This window comes from Typopeltis vanoorti, chromosome 22 (genome assembly GCF_054136105.1).
Source record: "Typopeltis vanoorti isolate ZY-2024b chromosome 22, IOZ_Tvanoo_1.0, whole genome shotgun sequence".
NCBI classification, from domain to species: domain Eukaryota; kingdom Metazoa; phylum Arthropoda; class Arachnida; order Uropygi; family Thelyphonidae; genus Typopeltis; species Typopeltis vanoorti.
The window spans coordinates 90,781,785-90,804,868 of record NC_143570.1 but is presented as its reverse complement, the minus strand read 5'-3'; the positions used below and the strand labels follow the sequence as shown (position 1 = coordinate 90,804,868).

The following is a 23,084-nucleotide window of genomic DNA, read 5'->3' as shown; positions in this document are numbered from 1 at the left end:
ACCCAGGCTTAAACTAGATGTATTAAATTCATCATTTTCTAGTTTATATCCTCTAGCAGTATGTCAGATATTATAACAGTCTAACACAAAATTAATGACTAGTTTCTGATCAACTTTCTTCCAAACTGGTCTATTATTTGTCAGATCTGATTTAATCAACATATACATTTTGAATCTTAAATTAATATTAGCTGCATTGACCCACCTATTTCTTAGTCTTCCATTGAGTCCTTTTTTTCCAATTTTCACTTCAAACACCTGCTTTGCTAATCTTTCATCTCTCATTCAAGTGAACCATAACCTCTTAGATTATGAAGACAATTATCTTAAAGTAATAACTTTAATTTAATATACACCAAGATTACTCAAGATATGTTGATGATATTTTCATTATTTGGCCCCAAGGCTGTCAAACTACTTTAGACATCTTCCCCAGCCATCTGACTAAACAACACAAATGCATACCAATGAAATTGAGCACTTCCCTCAAGCACTCTATTCTTCAGTGTCTGCATAAGCCTACACATGCTGGCCAATTCATGTGCAAATCACTACCAACCAACACAAACTTGGAGTCTTTCAAAAACATAGCACTTACAATTTGCTCCACTGGGCAAGATCGTAAGCATGAGTTACAAATTAGCAACACTTTTATAAGCAATGGCTATGGCAAAAATACCATCCATAAAATTCTTCACAAGAATCCAAAAAATAAAAGAGATTACAGAGTAAAATCATAGCAATTTCATACATTAAAAACTTGTCAGAGAACATTCTGTTCTCTGACAAGCTTTTAATACAACCATCCACATTTAAACCCACTACAAAATTGAAGAACTTATTTAACTCCTCCAAGGACCCCCCCCCCCACACACACACAAGAGAGTAACCCCTCCTTGTGAGGCATCCATTCATAGTGGAGGAAACCTCCCAATGATGGTGCTGGTTCTTTTTATTGTTATTCTTTTCTTTCCATATTCTTCACTCTACTTCTCCTGAGGGTTTTTTTTTTTTTTTAATTCTCTTCCATTTCTAAGCCTTTTCAATAGCTTCCAGAACATTTTGCCTCCATCCTGATATTTATTTTCTATGTTCTTACCAAAATCTTCCCATGAGTTTTGTTTTGCTACTTTTAGCTTAGCTCTCTTATATTTTCCTCTGCATTCTTTTAGGGCATTTGCTGACTTATTTGCTAGAAACTTTTGGTAGGCTTTCTTCTTGTCCATGACTGTTTCTTTAATATCCTATGTCTACCATGGTACTCTTATTTTTCTATCCATTAGACAACTTTACCACCTACCTCCCTAGCTGAATCAATATTTTCTTCACATTTGCCAATGAGACTCCAATGTTTGGGGTTTAGTTCTTGTTTTCAAACTGTCATTTTTTCTTCAATAATGTTTGTATAGTTGAGTCTAGAGTTTACCTCTAAAAGCTGCTCATCTTTAATTCTTTTTCAAAACTTTCTTACATACTGCTCTTTTCAATATGATATTCATTTTTATCCTACTTACACCAAGTGATGGTCATTTCCAATTTCAAATTGTCTGTACACACTTGTATCCTGCACCAGCATGAAGATATTACTATTGACAATGACAAAGTCAATGAAGCTTTTTTTTACTTCTTGCTAACATCATGTTCCAATATAAAAATGTGCACAAATTCATATGGAGAGAAGATGCAAGGAATTAAGAAAAGTCTCATTGAGTATGTTATAGTTGATAGCGATGTTCTCCCATTGGTTCAGGAAGTATACAGGGAATTTGAAATAGGAAGTGATCACAATTTAGTTTTGAGCTGGATAAAACGAAATTTCATATTGAAAAGAAGAGTGTGCAAAAAAGTTTTAAAATGAATCAAGGTTGAACAGCTTTCAGAGGTGAAACTATAGAATTAAATACACAAATATATGAAAGAAAAAATAAATGAAAGAATTTGAAAACAAGAACCAAACCTTGGAGATTCATTGACAAATCCTGAAGAAAACACTGATTGATTCAGACAGAGAGGCATGTGGTGAGGTTGTCCATAAGGATAGAAAAAATCAGAACTCCATGGTGGACTCAGAAAGTTAAGAGATAGTGAAGGAAAGGAAAAGAAGCATATCGAAAGTTCCTAGCAGGTAAGTCAGCTTGTGCACTTAGAGAATACAGAACAAAATCTAAGAAAGTGAAACACTGTGTAAAACTAGCTAAACAAAAGTCATGGGAAGACCTTTTTAACAATATAGTAAATAAACATCAGAACAGTGGCAAATATTCTGAGGCTACTGAAAATGCTTAGATATGGAGAAAAAAGTACTGTAAAAGGAATCAGAGGTAATAAAGGTGACATAAAAACTGAAGATAACAATATTCTAGATGTCTGGAGTAATTACTTTGAAAGACTGCTAAATGAAACAAGCAATGTCAGTATGATGGTAGAAAACTCCCAATAGGAATCTAGTCAGAATGCTTATACTTGAAGTAGAAAGTCATCAAAAACCAGAAATGTGGAAGAGCAGCTGGAGTAGATGAAATCTGGCCAGAAATGCTCAAATATGGAATTCCAGCTCTAATTACAGATGACTGGAGTAGAGCTCATATAGTACCATGTATAAAATAAAGGGAAATAAAACTGAATGTAAGAATTACAGAGGTATTTCCCTACTGAGTGTTCCTGGTAAAATTTATGCAAGTATCAAGGATACTTGCATAAATATTATCCACTGTTATTCATTATCTAATCATCATCAGCAAACAAGTGAACACTTGTTCGCTGATGATGCAAAGTTGGGTAGAGCCATTGTGAGTGCACAGGATGTCAAAATTTTGCAGGATGATTTGGATAGTTTGGAGGACTGGGCTAGGGAAAATGGATGTCAATTTAATGTGGCAAAGTGTAAGGTTATGCATTTTGGAGTGAAAAGATTAGCAGGAGTTTATCACATTGGTGGAACCGTACTCCAGGAGATTGATGAGGCCAGGGATTTGGGAGTGTTGGTGGATAGAGAGTTGAAGTTTAGGGGGCACATTGCAAAAATGGCTAAATCAGCTCATCAAATCACTTGGTTACTGAAAAATACTTTAACAAGCAGAGACAAACAAGTTACTGTTCCTCTATATCGAGCCCTGATAAGACCCCATCTGGACTACTGTGCCCAGATATGGGTGCCAGGGTTGGATTCTGAATGAAGAGAAAATAAAATTATTAATACGCCCTTCAGAATCCAACATAATCCACCATGGCAAAGGCAACATTTGTAAATATTATTTTATGTAAATCTCGTTATAAACTATTATTCATATAATTACCTTTGAGTTTTTTATTTAATTAATTAATCTAGGATATGTATTAATAATGGAAAGGACTCTGTATAAAAATAACGTTCAAATTATTTTATTTATTCCTATATTAATAGTAGAAGAATTTGTGTTCATCATATTTAATTATATATTATTTGAATTGAAAAATATCCTTTTATTTTATTTCTGTATGTAAAGGTATAATGTTATGTAATGCTTATGTACTGCTCTAATTGTTGTCATGGAGACGGAGTTAAAAATAGAAAGCATGAGCATAGTAGTGCATGAGTTATGGATATGAGATGGAATTGATATGAGCTAAACAGTGAGAACAAGTTTTGGCGGGAAAACGGAATTAAAAATATAAAAACAGAAAGCGAGAGAAAACAAGAGAGCGAGTAGCAGTTGGTCGGCAGAGTTAGCACTAGAACTAGGGAACTAGGGACTGAGTACAATTGGAGCACTCAGCACAGTAACGGCACTGAGAACAGTACAACAGAGATGAGGAAATAATTTATTAGCAGCACGGAGTTAAGTAAGAGGCTGTAGTACAAAGAATTAAGTGATGTAATCAGATTACGAAGGATCATAATGTAAATTGACAACTCAGAATATTGATATGGAATTCTGAAGTTAATGTTGTATTCCAGAGCTTTCAAGGAAGATTAGTGGAAAGCTGATTCTATTGTAAAGTAGTATATGAAGAATAAGTGAATTTTCTAGTGCAAGTGTGTCTGCATTTGTGATGTGCTGAAAGTAAAAATTAAGTTAATTTAAACAAGATTACTTTTGAAATGTATAGCTCCAGTGTGATAATTAACTAAAGTTTTAAGTCTGCCTCAGTGAATAATATGTACAATGATTTATTCCGGTAAGAACAGTTGTACTTTATAGCATTTTAGAGTGAAGTTATAAGAGTTATCTCCTTCTATTAAACCCTAACATTAACTGTGATGTTTATGCTGAAATTAGCCGAAGCTAGAAGATTAATAGTCTTCACTCCTTAAAGTGATAGCTATCTCTTGACCGAGCTATGTGATTTCTGACTAAAGGATAGATAAAAAATACATTTGTTAAAATATTTGCTGTGGATTTCAGTGGTAAAGAACTTTAGAAATCTTTGCCTATTAGGGAGGAATTAGATTTTGAAGCTCAGTGTTTAATACCAAAAGTTAAGTGAATGTTATGTGTAGTTGAACTGAGTTAATTTTGCATTATCTTGTATCAAAGTATGCTTATGTATATATTATATAACCTTGCATTAAATGTTTTGTTTTATTGATTTTAATTTGTTGTTAGCCTGATTCTTTTCCACTGCACCGTTCATAAAATAATCAGACCTAGCGGGAACCTAAAATGTTGATGTTAAACTCAGCCTATATAATAAAATTAGATTGCTAAAGTTAATTAATATTTGATTACACTATTTTGCATAGACTAATCTGAATATAGGGTGGTGCAGTATAATAGAAATTTCCCTATATTTGGATTAGTAATCAACATACAATTAATTAACCTTATTAAGAACAACGTTAAAACAAGATGGCGGATCAAAAGACAGGAAGGACGATCCAACAGAGGAGGTGGAGAGGATCCAGAGACAAGTGACCAAGATGGTGGCAGGTCTGTGGAATGAACCTTATGAGAACAGATTAAAGATTTGTGGGTTGCAAAAATTGGTTGATAGGCGGAAAAGGGATGATATGATTGAGACATTCAAATTACTGAAGGGCTTCTATAATATCAATCCAGAAGATATTTTTGAGAATAGGACTGGTGGTGAGAGGACTAGGGGCCATACATGGAAGCCGGGCAAGAATGTAGTTAACAAGGGTGTTAGAGCTAGGTTTTTTACTTGGAGAGTGGTAAATGAGTGGAATAAGCTGCCAGAGTCTGTTGTGGAGGCTATGACCGTTACTGAGTTCAAGGCTAGGTATGGTAGATACTGTGTGAATGTCGAATAGTTGTTCTTGATATGATGTTAGGGCCTCCCTCGATGAGTCTGTCGACTCCTTGGAGTTGCCGAAATAATAATAATCTATATGGATCACATTATGAAGGAAAGTGGTATTAAATCTAACATCAAAATTGGTGATGTTAATCTTAGCTCTCTATGGAGATGATGTTATACTTTTGAATAAATCCAGTACACGTCTGCAAGATTACTTGACTGAACTGAATAATTGTTGTAATACATTTGGTATGAAGTTCAGCAATAAAAAGTCAAAGACAATGAAAATAGTCAGAAACACTGAAAACATCAAATGCATCCTGAATAGTAAAGCTATAAAACAAGTAAAACATTTCAGCAATTTAGGAATAGGTCTCTTTCTTTTAAGGTTACATGGTTATCAGCATTCGTATTTATGAATTTAGGGACACAAAGCACACGCGTTGAAAAGATTATTTTACTGATTAATAATAAAATAATAACTTGACGTTTCGACCCCTGTATTGAGGTCATCATCAGAAGGATACATGTGTATAAGAACCAAGCTACATGCTGTTGCACTCTATACAGATAAATTACATCTACATTGTTAACTAATCTTTTTTCTTAGCCTGCCCTCTAGTGATTAAAAACATAAAATAAAATAAAATAAACTCTGCTAAAGTCTCATGTACTAGGATTCTTCTGGAATTATACAGTTCATATTGTTATATTACGATTATCTTCTGGATTTGAACAGTAAGGTTGCTATTGAATGTTCAGGGGGAAAAAAAAAACAATTCACCAAGTCTTCTTGTATTGAGATTTTTCTTTATGGTTGCTATGAAGGTTGCAGATAGGTCCTCCACATTCTTGGAATGGTTAGACCATCATTTTTATTCAGATTCGGATCATGTTTGAGCTTCCTTGCGGATCACGTGCTTCCTTGAATTTCTGCTCAAACCAGGTTTTGGTGCGGTGTAGGGACTTGGTACCTTTCCAATCAATTCTGTGGTATGTTTGGAGTGCATGGTCAGAAAGGCCGGTTTTTCCAAAATGGAGGTATTTTATGTGTCGTTTGTGTTCATCCTTCCTGATTGGGATGGTTCACCCTATTTCCCCTATGTATGGTATGTTACATGTGTATTGTATTTTGTAAACCCCTGGGTGGACTAGGTGTGGCAGAGGATCCTTGGAAGAACTGAGTAGGTGTCTTAATTTTGTCGTGGGTTTAAAGGTGGTTATGATGTTGTATTCATGTAGTGTTCTGACTATTTTTTGGAAATGCCTCTAACATATGGTATAGCAATAGCATTCTTGAAATCTTTTTTGTTATTTGTGGTATCTTTGCAGAGGATCTTGTGAATGGTTTTTATACTGTATCCATTTTTTATAAAGGTATGTTTGATGGTCTCATATTCATGGTTAAGAGCTTGTTCATTTGAACAAATAGTTTGAGCTCTGTGTTTAAGGGTGCTTATGACCCCTAGTTTTTGTGTTGGGTGTTGGGTGGTGATAAGAGGTTTTGTGTATGTACTGGCCCGTGTGTGTAGGTTTGCGGTAAACTGAGAAGGAGAGACAGCCTGAAGGAAGACGTGTGACAAGTGTGTCTAGGAACGGAAGAGAGTTGTTTTTTTCTATTTCAATGGTGCATTGGATGCGTTTGTGTTGTTTGTTCAGGTAGTTAAGGAATGTATTTAGTGTTTTGCGGCCGTGGGGCCAAATGGCGAAAATACTGTCGAAGTATCTGAGCCAAATTTTGGGTTTTAGGCAAGCCGACTCTAGAGCTTGTTGCTCAAAGTCTTCCATATAAAAGTTCGCTATTGGGGGGAAAGTGGTGAGCCCATGGCTGTACCCTCATTTTGAAGGTAAAAATTGTTTTGCCACACGAAATATCCGGAGCGGAGTACGTGGGCAAAGAGGGCCGTGATGTCGTGTGGAAATATGCTCTGTAAGAGCAAGATAGTATCATTGATTGGGACATTGATGAAAACTGTAGTTATGTCAAAGCTGACTAATAGATCTTGGTCGTTGAGTGTAATGTTTTTAATTTTGTTTATGAAATGTTGTATTTTTTTTATGTAGGAAGGGGAATGGCCAACCAATTCCTTGAGTGTGGCCGCTAATTTTTTGGCTAAGTGGTAATTCTGGCTGTCGATTCCCTCCAAATTGGATGTAATGGTGTGTCTGTTTTGTGTACTTTTGGCAAGCCATAAATTCTGGACTGGCAGGCATACTGCGGTATTAATTTTTTAATTGTTTCTTCCTGCCACGTGTTAACTGATTTAAGTAGTTCAGTAGTTTTTTTTTTGTTGCGTTGCGTGGAGTTGTAATTTACCATTTGGTAGGTGTTGTGGTCCGATACCAAATGGTTCATTTTTACTATGTAGGTTGTCCGATTTAAAACAACAGTGGCATTCCCTTTATCTGCTTTTGTGATAATAATGTCACGGTTATTTTTTAGGGATTTGAGGGCCAGTTTTTCAGCTTTGTTTAGGTTTTAGGTTGCTGCTTAATTTTTTGGTTGAATTTAGTAAACAGGCAGTTTCCATCTGTATTTTGTCAGCTAAATTAAACCTCTCTCAATATGATAGATTATATCTAGTTTATTTACTGACCTCGGAGCAATGGCGTAATTTAAACCTTTCTCTAGAAGTGAGAGTTCACCTTGGGTGATGTTGTAATCCGATTGGTTGATAACCAGACAGTGGTCCAATGGTGGTTGGTTGCTCCTAACTGCGTCTGTGGGTGATTGGCTCCTTTCGTTATGGCGTCGTAATTGTCTTGTGCTTTAATTCTTGAAACTTTATTATTTGTTCTTTGTTTTTGAGTAATAGATGCTTGGCCGAGTCGTCTGTGATCTTGTCCAGAATATCCCAAATTTCTGGATTAACATAACTGGATAGTCAAATTTTAGTTGTAACACTTTGGCTTGGGTAAATGCTAAGTTCTTTTGTGCCTAGTGGATCTGTTCTTTTAACAACACTTTTTCTAGCCTGGCATAGATACGGAGCGCTTTAGCTGATGTAAATTTCTTCTTTAGTTTAATGCAATTGGGTATTAAGTTGCTGTCTCTACATCATTTCAAAAAGGCTAGTCAATTAATTAACATGGAACTAGGTATTTTTAGCTTACCATAGTGGCTGCACTGCTTGTGGGTCAATCTCCATGGATTATGATGACTCTTTCTTTTAAGGTTACACGGTGATCAGCATTCATATTTATGAATTTAGGGACACAAAACACACGTGTTGAAAAGATTATTTTACTGATTAATAATAAAATAATAACTTGACGTTTCGACCCCTGTGTTGAGGTCATCGTCAAAAGGATACAGGTGTATAAGAACCAAGCTACATGCTGTTGCACTCCATACAGGTAAATTATATCTACGTTGTTAACTAATCTTTTTTTTTCCTTAGCCTGCCCTCTAATACCGCAGTGTGCCCAAGTGCCCAGAATTTATGGCCTGCCAAAAGTACACAAAACAGACACACAATTACATCCAATTGTGGAAGGAATCGACAACCCGAATTACCACTTAGCCAAAAAATTAGTGGCCACACTGAAGGAATTGGTTGGTCATTCCCCTTCCTACATAAAAAATACACAACATTTCTTAAACAAAATTAAAAACATTACACTCAATGACCAAGATCTATTAGTCAGCTTTGACATAACTTCCCTTTTCACCAATGTCCCAATCAATGATACTATCTTGCTCTTTCAGAACATATTTTCACACGACATCACGGCCCTCTTTGCCCATGTACTCCGCTCCGGATATTTTGTGTGGCAAAACAATTTTTATCTTCAAAAAGAGGGTACAGCCATGGGCTCAACACTTTCCCCCCCAATAGCGAACTTTTATATGGAAAACTTTGAGCAACGAGCTCTAGAGTCGGCTTGCCTAAAACCCAAAATTTGGCTCAGATACGTCGACGATATTTTCGCCATTTGGCCCCACGGCCGCGAAGCACTAAATACATTCCTTAACAACCTGAACAAACAACACAAACGCATCCAATGCATCATTGAAATAGAAAAAACAACTCTCTTCCGTTCCTAGACACACTTGTCACACGTCTTCCTTCGGGCTGTCTCTCCTTCTCAGTTTACCGCAAACCTACACACAGGCCAGTACATACACAAAACTTCTTATCACCACCCAACACAAAAACTAGGAGTCATAAGCACCCTTAAACACAGAACTCAAACTATTTGTTCAAATGAACAAGCTCTTAGCCATGAATACGATACCATCAAACATACCTTTATAAAAAATGGATACAGCATAAAAACCATTCACAAGATCCTCCGCAAAGATACCACTAATAACAAAAAAGATTTCAAGAATGCTATTGCTATACCATATGTTAGAGGCATTTCCGAAAAAATAGACAGAACACTACACAAATACAACATCATAACCACCTTTAAACCCCCAACAAAATTAAGACACCTACTCAGTTCTTCCAAGGACCCTCTGCCACACCTAGCCCACCTAGGGGTTTACAAAATACAATGCACATGTAACATACCATACATAGGGGAAACAGGGCGAACAATCCCAATCAGGAAGGATGAACACAAACGACGAATAAAATACCTCCATTTTGGAAAATCCGGCCTTTCTGACCATGCACTCCAAACATACCACAGAATTGACTGGAAAGGTATCAAGTCCCTACACTGCACCAAAACCTGGTTCAAGCGGAAATTCAAGGAAGCATGTGAAATGCTCAAACATGATCCGAATCTGAATAAAAATGATGGTCTAACCATTACAAGAATGTGGAGGACCTGTCTGCAACCTTCATAGCAACCACAAAGAAAAATCTCAATACAAGAAGACTTGGTGAAATTTTTTTTTTTTTTTTTCCTGAACATTCAATAGCAACCTTACTGTACAAATCCAGAAGATAATCGTAATATTATAACAATATAAACTGTATAATTCCCGAAGAATCCTAGTACGAGTTTATTGTAGTTTTTTTTTTTTTTTTATCACTAGAGGGCAGGCTAAGAAAAAAGATTAGTTAACAACATAGATGTAATGTAATATACCTGTATAGAGTGCAACAGCATGTAGCTTGGTTCTTATACACATGTATCCTTCTGATGATGACCTTAATACAGGGGTCGAAACATCAAGTTATTATTTTATTATTAATCAGTAAAATAATCTTTTCAACACGTGTGATTTGTGTCCCTAAATTCATAAATATGAATTTCGGCATAGGTATTTAGTGAAGATGATAAATTAAATATGGAAATAGACAAGAGAATTAGTAAAGCTTGTATGGTATGAAGTTGGCTGAATAAATTTATATGGAATAATAAAGAAATTAGTCAAAACACTAAATTAGCTATATACAATTAGCGCTTAAACCAATTTTAACTTATGGATTTGGTATTGTCAAGGTATACACCTACGTATGTTTGTCCTTCATTTGACCAGGTACAATCAATGGGAGAATCAATTCTAGTCTTCCATCTGCCTGACCACAAGCCAGTGGATTTTGCAGTTTAATTTGGCCTCTGAGGCTTGTGCATATAATGTGTGCGCTTCATCGGTTACTGTTATTTTTTCGTCATTACAGATTATTATGGGTAATGTAATCAGCATATGCTGATAGACTTATTTTTAGATGTGGTTCTATTATGCTGGTTTGTTTGGAGATCATGGTGTCATGTACTCTTTTTAAGAAAGGTTCTATGGCTAGTGTGTATAATTGTTCAGAGAGAGAACATCCTTGCTTGATCCTTTGAAAGTATGGCAAAGTCGGGTGAGCCAGTTGTTGATTTTTAAACAGAAGGAGTGCATCTCTGTATAGCAATTGAACCTTTTCGATAATTAGAGGACCAAAGCTGAATGCCTTTAGGACTTCATAAATGGTACTTGTGCTCTACTCTGTAGAAAGCCTTCTTCTCATCAAGGCTGACGAGTGCTAGGTTTTCATTTCAGCTGTTTGCGATGTGGATGAGATCTCTTATTAGATGGAGGTTATCATGTATTGATCTTCCTGGAACAGAATAAGTTTGATATTGGCCAATAACTTCAGGCAGTGTTGGCTTTAGTAGGTTTGCAATAACTTTGAAAATGATTTTGCAATCTGTATTGATTAGTGAGATTGGACACCAGTTTCGGATGTCTGTGTGGTCTCCCTTCTTTGGTATCAATCATGCTACTGAGGTTGTCATGGATTGTGGGAGCCATTGAAGCAGGCTTCTTTCGGTGTTTTAAGGAGAAGTGGTCCGAGTTGATTCCAGAAGACTTGGAAAAACTCTGTTGTGAGACCATCAAGGCTGGGAAATTTGTTCTTTGCCAAGGATGTTCATTCAGTTTTCAGTTCATCTAGAGTGATTGGGTTTTCTGTGGTTCTGTTCTGTTGCAGAGATTCTTTTTGTTTCTTTCAGTAATTCGTGAATGGCGTGAAGGGATGTTCCCATTGAGCTGTATGCATTGTTGTAGTATTGTAGGATTTCAGAAGTGATTTTACTTGGATCTTCTATGATGCAGCCATCTTGAAGTCTAATAATGGAGATGCAGTTTGCTGCCTGGTATTTTTTTCCAAAGAGAAAAAATATGTTGTGGGTGCATCTGAAAGATTTATATGTGTATGTCATGATCCAAGTAGGGGCACCCTTTGCAGATAATTCAAAGTGTCTTTGCATGGCTTGGAGGGCTGAATGATATTCAGCCATCCAAGGTTTTCTTCTGGGAGATACTGGAGCTGTTCTTCGAGTTTTTGGATACTAATGTTCCTCTGTTGATTTTTCTAGTGACAGTAGATCTGTGTAAAGGATTTTATTTGTGATTTTAGGTGAGGCCACCATATTTTCATTGGTTCTATGCCTAAGTATGCCTAAGGTGCGAAGTAAAGATGACCTCAACAAGGAAAGATTACTTTGAGTCCAGTCAGCACAGTGCAGTCGATCGCCAACAAACCAAATGACAATACAAAGTGCAGCAAATCCGAAGTTACTGAAAACCTTGAGCAACTTTGAAAACCTTGAGCAACACATTAATACTACGATCGATACTTTCTCTTCCAAAATCCAAAAGTTGGAAACTAATCTCGAGATACTCAATGACCAGCAGCTGATCACAAGTGCACCCATGACTGCTAATGAACTCTGCGACCTAATCACATCAATGGTACATGAATCTGTCGAGGATGAAAACAGGAGACTCAACGACGTTATTCTGAACTTTCCGGCATTAAGAGAAGACATCAGCAAATCAGCAGGTGAATGCAACTATGATCCCAAAAATATCGTCAAATGCCATTGTTTCGGAACCCATAAACAAAAGAAAGGACAGAACGAACTTTCCACGTCTCGTGAAAGTGACCTGTGACACACCGACAAACATCCAAATTAATAATGGCGATAAATAGCAAGCTAAAGGGCACTTACCCCCAATCATGTGCTTGACCTGATTTAACTTTTGCCCAGAGGGAAGAGAGATGCCAACTCTGAAGACAGCTAGAAGAAAAACGCCAAAATGGAGACAACAGTTGAATCATAGACTACAAACAAACCAAACTAGTGCAAAAATCAACTGATGCCACCAAGGAGATCAGTATGCAAGCACTGCATAGGAAACGTGCAAGACCCTTGCGGTCAAAGCCATGTCTCACAGAACCTTGCATATCCACTTCACCAACATCTGTGGTCTCAACTCCAACCTTACTAGTGTCCACTATCATCTGCAGTCCACCAACTCTTTTTAACAGAAACCCAAATCTCACCTTCTCCCAGCACTATCCATGTCAACCTTCCAAACTATATACTATTTAACTCTTTTTGAACCAAAGGTGGAGTCTGTGCATATATCTGCTCTGACATAACCTGCCAGAGAGCACCAACCTAGAATTGCCCAACTTTGACCTCCTTCGGTTGAAAATATCCCTCCCCCACTCAGTCAAATTCATCTGCTGTCTCTATTGCTCTCCTAATACCACCAACCACTCCGAGCTCTTTAATTTCCTCTCCTTAAAAGTTGCATTTCTAAATTACACACAAAAAAAGTCTCCTGGCCATGATGGCATTCCTCCAATTGTCCTGAAGGTCTGTGCAGCAGAACTGACTCCTATCCTATGTGGTCTGTACATACTTTCTTACTCCACTGGTATATATTCCAAAGCCTGAAATTGGCCTATATTCAACCCATTCCTAAAAAGGGTGACAAATCGCTGCCATCTAACTACCGCCCTATCTCACTCATCTCAGTCCTATCTAAAGTGATGGAGAAAACCATCAATTCTAAACGCCTACTCTACCTTGAAGGTACCCAGCTATTAAGCGACCACCAGTACGGATTCCATCAATGCTGATCAATGGCGATTTGCTCTCATATATCACCCATCTCTGGAAAAATGCCATGGAGAAACTTGGTAAATCCCAAATGGTTGCACTTGATATCTCTAAAGCCTTTGACCGGGTCTGACACAAAGGCTTACTAAGCAAACTCCCATCATTTGAACTGTCTCAGGACTTCTGCATATGGATTGCCAGCTTTCTATCTGGACGCACACTATGTGTGATGGTAGATGGCTCCCTATCTTTTCACCATCCAATTAATGACCCCAGCATTAGTTGGATGGCTCCCTATCCTTTCACCATCCAACTAATGCTGGGGGCCCACAAGGTTCAGTTCTCTCACTGACCCTCTTCCTTCTGTATATCAATGACCTATTTCAGTTGACCTCCAACCCAATACAAAGTTTTGCAGATGATAGCAGATTGCACTCTTCCCTTTCATTTGATAAACTTTACCCTATACAACTCACTTCAACCCACAACTTCCCTTAATTCTGACCTCCAACTTCAATGCTAGTAAAACCCAGTTCTGTCTTATTTCCCACAAAAAAGAACCATTTTCTCCTAGTATTATTTTTAATAATACTCAAATTCCTAGACAAGATGGACAAGATGAGATTTCTCTTCTCGGAATTACCTTGCCATCAGGCCTCTCCTGGCATAAACACATCACAACCATTGCATCCTCAGCTTCCAAAAAATTAGGATTTCTCTTTTGCTCAAGATGTTACTTCGTCTCTAAACAGCTGTTAACCTTATACAAATCACAAATCTTCCCAGCTATCGAATACTATTCTCACATTTGGAGTGGGACTCCTAAAAGCTCCCTCAAAATGCTTGACTCAATACAGAGGAGAGCAATTAGACTGATAAATGACCAATCTCTTATCAACTCACTCCCCTCACTTTTACATAGACATTTAGTCTCAGAAATATATGTATATTCTATAAATATTTCCATGGAAAATGGTCATCTGAAACAGCATCAATAATTCTCCCACTCTGCACTAAGCCCATTGGAACACATACAGCTGCCGCCCAACATCCTTTAACAGTACACCTTCAAACCTACAGAACTAGTTTCCTTTCCTCCACCTTCATCCCTGCTACTGCTGTACTGTGGAACAGTCTTTCCCCCTGATGTATTTCCCAAGGAATACAATATACAGGCATTTGAATTGAATGTCAACATTTCTCCTTTCCCAACCCACCACCCCTTTACAGTACCAAAGTACTATAGGTTGATCAGCCAACCTCTCGCATATGGGCCCAACATAAAGTCTCCAGCTATTATGATATGTTCTTGGTCAATACTGGAAAGATGGTTTTGAGTGAAGTCTAAGATTTGTTATGCTAGAGCATTCTGCTGATATTATGATACAGATATTGAACACATGCAGGGTATTATGGTTTGGTGCTTTTATGTGAGCATACAACGCATATCCTGATATATCTGCAATCACTTTCAGTTTGTAGGCAGATCAATGATGTAAACCGAGCTAACCCCTGCTCCATGGTGTTGTTGGGTTGCAGAGTGATGTAGATTATAAGGCCTACTCCACCATTTTCTAGATAAATTGGATGAGGAGTTGATATTTGTTTCTTGCAGAAGTATTAGGTCCATATGATATTTCTGTACCTGGTCAAGGACTATTCTATTGAGTAAAGCAGAGGCACATCCTCTTGCACTGAGAAAAAAAAAAGACTCAATGACATTATGTTTATAAAAGTTTGATTGTAACTTGAATCTAATATTGGTCCCGGCATTGTGTTTGTAGTCCATTAATTAGGTAGTGGATTTGCTTACTCCTGTTAACCTCTTGCTCTGCTCTTTTTACATTTCAGTTTCAAGTGTAGATCCTGAAGTTGAGATATTAGTTCTGGGATTCTTGTGGTGTATTTAAGGGCTATAGTTAATTTATGAGGGGAGCCTCGCCCTTTTTTGTATGAAGGATGACAGCTGCTTCATGGATTAGGGGACGCTCAATGTGGCAGAAGTTCCCCCTCAGCTTCTTCCTCTAAGTCTTTATGTGGAAGTACAGTTTCCTCATCATCTAGGAACTCTGTTCCTTCTTGGCTGGCTGTAGGTGATGAAAGGCCATTCTGAGTAGTTTCTTTTATAGAATGAAGTTCTGAATTAGTGGGAAGCTGGGTACATGATTCTGGTTGTCTGGGGATTGCTTATAATTAGTTCATCCTGGCCATCTCTGTTAGGAGGGTCCGTGTTTTCATGCTGTTTGTTAAATGTTGCGTGCTGTGAGACTTTGTTATCAGAGCTTTGGATCTCATTACTCGGCAGGCATTCAAGAGCAACATGAACCTTGTCATTTCCAGTTTGGGATTTTCTTGGCTCTGAAATTCGTAATGGGAGAGGATATTTGGTTTACTTTTTTCCATGCTTTGATTTTCTTCATGTATGATGTTCTGTTCCACTGGTTTGCTATTCTGGGCTGGGATATTTGTTGATGAATCATTGGAAATATAAGAACAGTGTTTCCTAATGTGACCCTCCTCATGATAAAAGAAGCACTGTGATGAGAAAGATAAGTAGAAAGTGTAGGTAATAATTCCATTTATGTCTGTGTTGATTAACTTTGGTAGGTTGTGTAGTGCATCATTATTTGGAAAGTGCATTAATGCCTGTCTTCAAAAGCATTTGACATGGACAAATTCGGGCTCTTTCGTGGCTGCTGACAATGTGTGCATTTTTCCTGTGACAGAACCATATCTTGATAACATGGATCTGATGAGGAGTTTCAGGGGGAGCATTTGATACCATTAGTTTTGTCACGGCCAGTGCTATTAGCGCCGCTTTGAGGTGATAAATGCCAATATCGACCTTTTTGGTACTGTTTGTGTCTTTGAGATGTGGCTGAAATACATCTGCATAGTACCAGCTATGTGGGAGGCATCAGTGATATTTTTTGCGAATACAATTTTGGCGATGCCGTCAGATACTTTTCTAGTAGGATGTTTTCTTTGGTGCCAAAAATAACATTTTCATTTTCTCTGGAAATGACTTCGGTAACAGTGGTAGTTATTTTTACATTCATTAGTCTACTGCTTGTATCTAATGACCATTAGATACAACATTAGCATAAGATTTAGAATTGACTGACCAGTTTTCCATGTCTACAGCATCTGTGAACATTGAGCTCCCTTCTGGATTTGAAATTGTAGTGGGGGGGGGGGGTCTTTGTTTTGCTGAGTCAGTGGTAGTACAGGAATGTGCAGTTGCCACAGCAGGTAATCTTTTACTGGTGATAGCTGCAGGTGAAGAGAAAGGAATTATGGTGTCGAAGTTGAAGATAGATAGAAATTAATACAGCAGGAAAAGGAAACTGTTGTATATTAGTTTCATACACAACTGGTATGAGTGGATAGCTCTCAGATTGGAGAATATATCTATAAAAAATGCAAGTCCTTTGCAGACAAACATATAAAAGGCAGGAGCGATATGAACACACATGCAACCTAGCGATAGACCAGAATCACAAAAGTTTATAATCTGTAGTGCAACAGTACTGTGGATAAGCTATCTCATGTTGGCCAATCAAATTCATCTACCACCTATATAATAGAACCTAGATCAGACCACACCATGGGTATTGTGTATATTTATTCATCTGGTTACTGCCCTGATAAAGAATTTCTTTCCCGATGAAGTCCAGAAATGATTAACTAAATAAAAAGGAGACTCAAAATTTGTTTGTTATGAGAAGAGGCAATTGAGGAGTAAACAGTAGAACTTGTTGGATAGCAGATAAATGTTTATACAGATGTGTTCAAGTTGGTGGAACTTTTTTTATTTATTTATTTACACTAGAGGAATACAGAATTGGATATGAATTGGGTCTAGTACACAAAAAAATCATTATGAGGGCTTCTGAACTAAATGTGAGCAAGCCTGTCTCAAATGCGGGTGGCAAGGCCTTTTTTCTTCCTAGAAACTTTAGTTTTTCATTCCATAATCAGGCTGGCCAGGAAAACATAATTCATATATAAAATACAAACAGACAAGACTAACCATCTTATTCTATTAAAATTAGGGTTATTGAAGCCAAGGATACTTAGAAGGGCTGTAAGTAGAAGAATGATGTAATAAAGAAGGGAAGGAGTTAACATGGGAAGAGCACTTTTATACACCTCCGTCCCTAGAAGTTGTAAAAGTGTATTGAAAGCAGTCTTTTTAACACATGGAGGAAGTCACTGAGCAGAATTAATTGCCAGAGGGAGTTATTAATGTACAGGGTTTGAATGGGTTTAAGGCCCACAATATGACAGTTTTCCAGACAGCATGTCATGTTGTGGGCCAGATAGCATCATTGCATAATGATGGTTATAGAACTTATCAAATTATAAGCCTGTTTGTATTTCTTTTGTAGTTGTTAACATTCGGAAAAAATTGGTGAAAACACGTATACAGAACCTTTTACAATAGAGTAACAAGAACAGTGGATGAGGGTACACTGCATTTTCTTGGATTTTTCCAAGGCATTTGACAGGGTGCCTTGAAAAAGTGTCAGGTGATTGACTCTCTGATAGATAGAGAGTTTTATATTGGGGAGCAGTATCAGGGAGTAGGAAGGTTACAAGTGGAGTTTAGTCCTGGGACCACTGCTGTGAAGCTTGGGATGATTATTAGTAATAGTGCTGATGTTTTGGCTCTTCAAGAGGATTTGAATAAGCTGGAAAGGTGGGTAAATGAATGGGGATATCAGTTTAATGCAACTAAATGTAAGGTTTTAAAATTTGGGATCCAGAGATGGGATGCTTCATACTCACTTAGTGGAGTTATGCTGGAAGAAGTAGAAGAAGCAAGAGATCTTAAGTTCCGAGAACATAATGCAAAGGTTGTGAAGACATCTCAGAGAATTGCAGCAATGTTGAGGAGAACACTGACTACAAGAGATTAAAGTGTGCTAGTGCCATTGTATAAAGCTTGGATCAGACCACATCAGGATTTCTGTGCTCAGATCTGGTCACCAGGATTTGAAGGGGAAGTGACCTTGGAGAGGGTGCAAAAACTGATAACAAAAATTATATCAGGACTGTACAACATTGATTATGAGGGTATACTGACTGTTGGTGGATAGAAGGCAAAGGCAATATGATCAAGACATTTAAGCTGTTGAAGGGTTATTGTATTAACACAGAAGATTTTTTCATATGGTAGAATAAGTGAAAGGAGCAAGGACAAGGGACCATCCCTGGAAGTTGCAAAAGAAGGTGGTGAGTAAAAGGGTCAGACACAATTTTTTTGCATCAAGAGTGGTGAATGTGCAGACTCTGAATGATTTTAAGGAGTGGTATGATAGACTTTGTGTTGTCCTCCCATGAGTCTTATGACTCCATGGAGGTTAGGAAAATAATAATAATGTTATAGAAAGTTTTTTCACTTGGTTATAAATTAAATTTAACTTGCCAAAAAATTATATTCTTGTTTAATCCTTTATCTGAGTGTAAACAAAGTTTGCATGTGAAGTATCTTCACAACTAGGCAAGTTGCATAGAGAGGATAATGACTTCACATTAATTGCCTTATTATTCTATAATATGAAGCACACATCCTTTTGGATGTGTATAATGCTATGCATTATGGAAAGTGATCCTTCTCATAATGCACAAACTTTCTTTGCTTACACATGGATAGAAGATTCAACGTGAATATAATTTTTGACAAGATTAATTTAATTTAATAACAGGCATGTTATTGGCTGAATGGATTATTACTCTGGTATCTTTGTGACATCAATAAGATTCATCACGCAAAGTTCCACTCAGCCAATAACATACCTCTAAATTATATATTTAATTTAATCCTTGATCCAAGCTAACAAAGTTTGCGCCTGAAGTATCTTCAGAACTGGGGCAACTCATGGCAAAGGTGGAGGCAAGTGATGTGAAGTCAGTCCACCTTTGCCACGAGTTGTCCCAGTCCTGAAGATAAGATAAAAAGGTGTCATACCTTATTATTAAATTACTCTGGATTAGAGAAAGATGCTGTAAGTTTCTTCACTTGGTTAGACTATAAATTATATATTTAGTTTAATCCTTTATCCAAGTGTAAGCAAACAAAATTTGCACCTGAAGTATCTTCAGGACTAGGGCCACTCATGGCAAAGGTTTGCCGTGGTGTGACATAAGGTGCAACACCTTTTGGCAACTCGTATATGAAAATATGACTTCGGCATTGCTTCAACCTTGGTATCACCTCTGGGTCTGGCTCCCACTGAAGAGACCTCAATAAAGGTCCAAACCGGTCTGGGTAATGACCCTTCCCATAATGCATAGCATTATACATGTTTGCAAGGAGATGTGATTTGCATTGTGGGATACTAAGGCAAGTGATATGAAGTCAGTCCACCTTTGCCACAAGTTGCCCCAGTCCTGAAGATACTTCAGGTGCAAACTTTATTTGCTTACACTTGGATAAAGAATTAAACTAAATATATAATTTATAGTCTAACCAAGTGAAAAAACTTCCAATAACATGCCTCATGGGCCTTAAACTGAAAGCACTCAGAATGCTAAAACAACACCTGATGCAACAGTAGTATATCATATATATATATATATATATGCAAAAGCTGATTCTTTCACCTTTTTTTAAAAAGCTTAATTTTAATTTTTTTTAAAAAAGTTAAAAAAACATCAATCAGTGGATTAAGCATGTCTGAATATAAATTCAAGCAGTTCTTTTGCTATTTAATTCAGATCCAATAATTTGCAAGGATACCAGTTATCTTGTATTAGCAAACTGATGGATAAGGATAAATCTGAAATGCTTTTATAAAATTAAATCTATCTATAATACATTCATTAAAGCAAAACACTGATTTCCAGAATAAGTTCTTAGGGCTAGATTTCTTTAAAAATTGCTCATTTTATCATTAGATTGAGAATGTAGAATATGGGTAATTATTGAATAATGCAGAAGCTGTTACTTCCAAATCATCATCATCATTAATTCCTGATATGCATCCTTAAGTGATGTACAATGTATAAACTACCATGATAGTACATAATTAACTACATTACTGTAAAATCACTATCTGCAAAATATTAAAACTAATCAAAGAGAAAATGTGAAACTAAATGAGATATTAACAGTTTTAGTAAAGAGACTAAAATGATGTCAACAAATATACATTCAGTGATTTTAAAATATGATGACACACACATACTGCAATATAGAAACCTAATTGATTTTGACAGGTTCCTGCTACTCTCTCTCAATATAAATATATATATATAAACAAGCACCAATAAGTTAAAATAAAACTTACAGTCCATTTTTTCTGCTAAAGTTCCAATCAGAAAAGTTGAAAGTCCCATAATCCATTCCTCTAAATCAATAAATCCATCAGTATCTCTGTCAAACATGCGAAATACTAGAAAAATTTAATAAGAAAACTCAGATTTCTACATGCCAAAAAAAAAACTATTAAACAGATAAAATACTGTAATATACTGTATTTATTATTATTATTATTCAGAACCTCCATGGAGTTGCAAGACTCATTGTAGTAGGCCTATCCTAGACATCGCAAAGTCTATCATTGCACCACTCCTTATGTTCTTACTATCCCAACAGGCAATGCATTCCATGGTCCAACCACCTTCCATGCAAAAAAACACTCCTCATCCTCCTGCTCACCACTTCCATTTGTAACCTATAGGGATGACCCCTTGTCATTTACCTCCTTGTTCTACTATATGCAAAAACTCTCCCGTGTCAATGCTGTAACTACCTCTCAAGTTTAAATGTCTCAATAATATCATCCATCTTTCAACTATCTACTTTGCAGTCCACATGCCCTCATCCTATCCTCATAATTCATTATACAGTCCTGATATCATTTTCATTATCAGCCTTTACACCCTTTTCAAAGTTAACGTACCTCCTTCAAAACCAGTGACCAAATCTCAGCACAAGATCTAGATGTGGTCTGATCAGGGCTTTATACAATGGAATCACAATTCTTTATCTCTGCTGGTTAGCATCCTTCTTGGTCTCACAGCAATCCTATGGGTTACCTTCACCACTTTTGCAATATGTCCCCTAAACTTCAAGTTTCAATCAATCACCATTTACAGTTCCTCCAACAGAGTATGCAGCCTCCCATTGATGGATCCCAATCTTCAAGACTTTACATTTAGCTGAATTAAAATGATACCCCAGTAACTTGCCCATTTATCCAGCTTAATCAAATCTTCCTGAAGAGCTACTATATCTACACTATTCTTAACCCTTAATAGGTTAGGTTAGGTTTTCAGGATGGAAGAAACAACTTTATGTCATCTGCAAACAAGTGAACAACCCTTCAACCCTGCTATCCATGACACTGTCATTGATATAAAGATTAAACAATACAGTTTCCAGTGCTGAGCCCTGTGGAACCCCACTTGTAACCTTCTGCTTCCTTGATACCACTCCCTCTTATACTCTCTGATACCTATACTGATCCAATTCATTATCCTAACATCTAAACCAATGTGCTTTAACTTAAATATCAGCTAATCATGAGACATCCTGTCAAATGCATTTGTAAAAAAGGGACAATACATGTCTTTTCCTCATCAACCACTCTTGTTACTGTCTGCATACCCACAATGCAATCATGTTACTAAAACAACAGGACACTCTGACAAATACACACTGACCCTCACAGACAACATTGTCAGCCCAATGCTGTAGACAATCTCTGACTGATTTCTTCAAAACCTTAACAACCACAGATGAAATACAAACTGATCTATAGTTTGACAATTCTATTTTACCTCCACCTTTATGCAATGGCACTAACTTATTCTCCTTCTAATCCTTGGGCACCTTTCCCACAGCTAGATTCTCAGTGAAAAGCCAAGACAGCAGAATTGTCAGTTCTTTAGCACATTTTCTCTAAACAAGTCATGCAATTCCATCCAGTCCCATTTCTTTATATACATACAAAGTGCTTAATATTTAAGAGACACTCTCCTCATATACTTCTAAACTATGAACCCTCGATTCTCAAAACACATTTTCAGGATGAAATATTTGAATAAAATGATCATTAAACAACTCAACATTGTCTTCAAGACAAAGACAATGAAAATAGGCAGAAGCATTGAAAATATCAACTGCATTGTGAAATATTTATTTCAAGTAAAATAAATAAAATAAAACAACTAAAAAATTTCAGAGTAGCTGAAATATTTTACTTGTTACAGAACAAGTAAAATATTTCAGCTACTTAGGCACAATTTTTAGTGAAGATGGTAAATTAAATATGGAAAGAGACAACAGAATCAACAAAACTGGTATGGTAGAAACTCAAATTAATAAATTTATATGGAATAAGGAGAAATTAGTCAAAACACTAAATTAGCTGTATACAAGACAGTGTTCAAACCAATTTTAACTTATGGATCTGAGAGCTGGGGTAGAAATAAAACACTTGACCAAAGACTAGGGACCACAGATATGAGAGTCCTGAGAAAGATTAGAGGTGTGAACAGATGACATCAATGGCAATATCATATTAAAAACGAGG

At 36.8% G+C, this 23,084-nt stretch overlaps 1 protein-coding gene across 5 annotated transcripts in view; it reads right to left on the bottom strand.

Moving 5' to 3' along the window:
* Positions 1–23,084, bottom strand: part of LOC150094563 (calaxin-like) — a 157,683-nt gene that overhangs the window by 71,719 nt on the left and 62,880 nt on the right. For all 5 annotated transcript variants that reach the window (XM_090411948.1, XM_090411947.1, XM_090411949.1 and 2 more), the window contains exon 3: positions 20,835–20,939. In XM_090411948.1, coding sequence (XP_090268074.1) covers positions 20,835–20,939 — 105 coding nt within the window. The remainder of the gene's footprint in view (positions 1–20,834; positions 20,940–23,084) is intronic.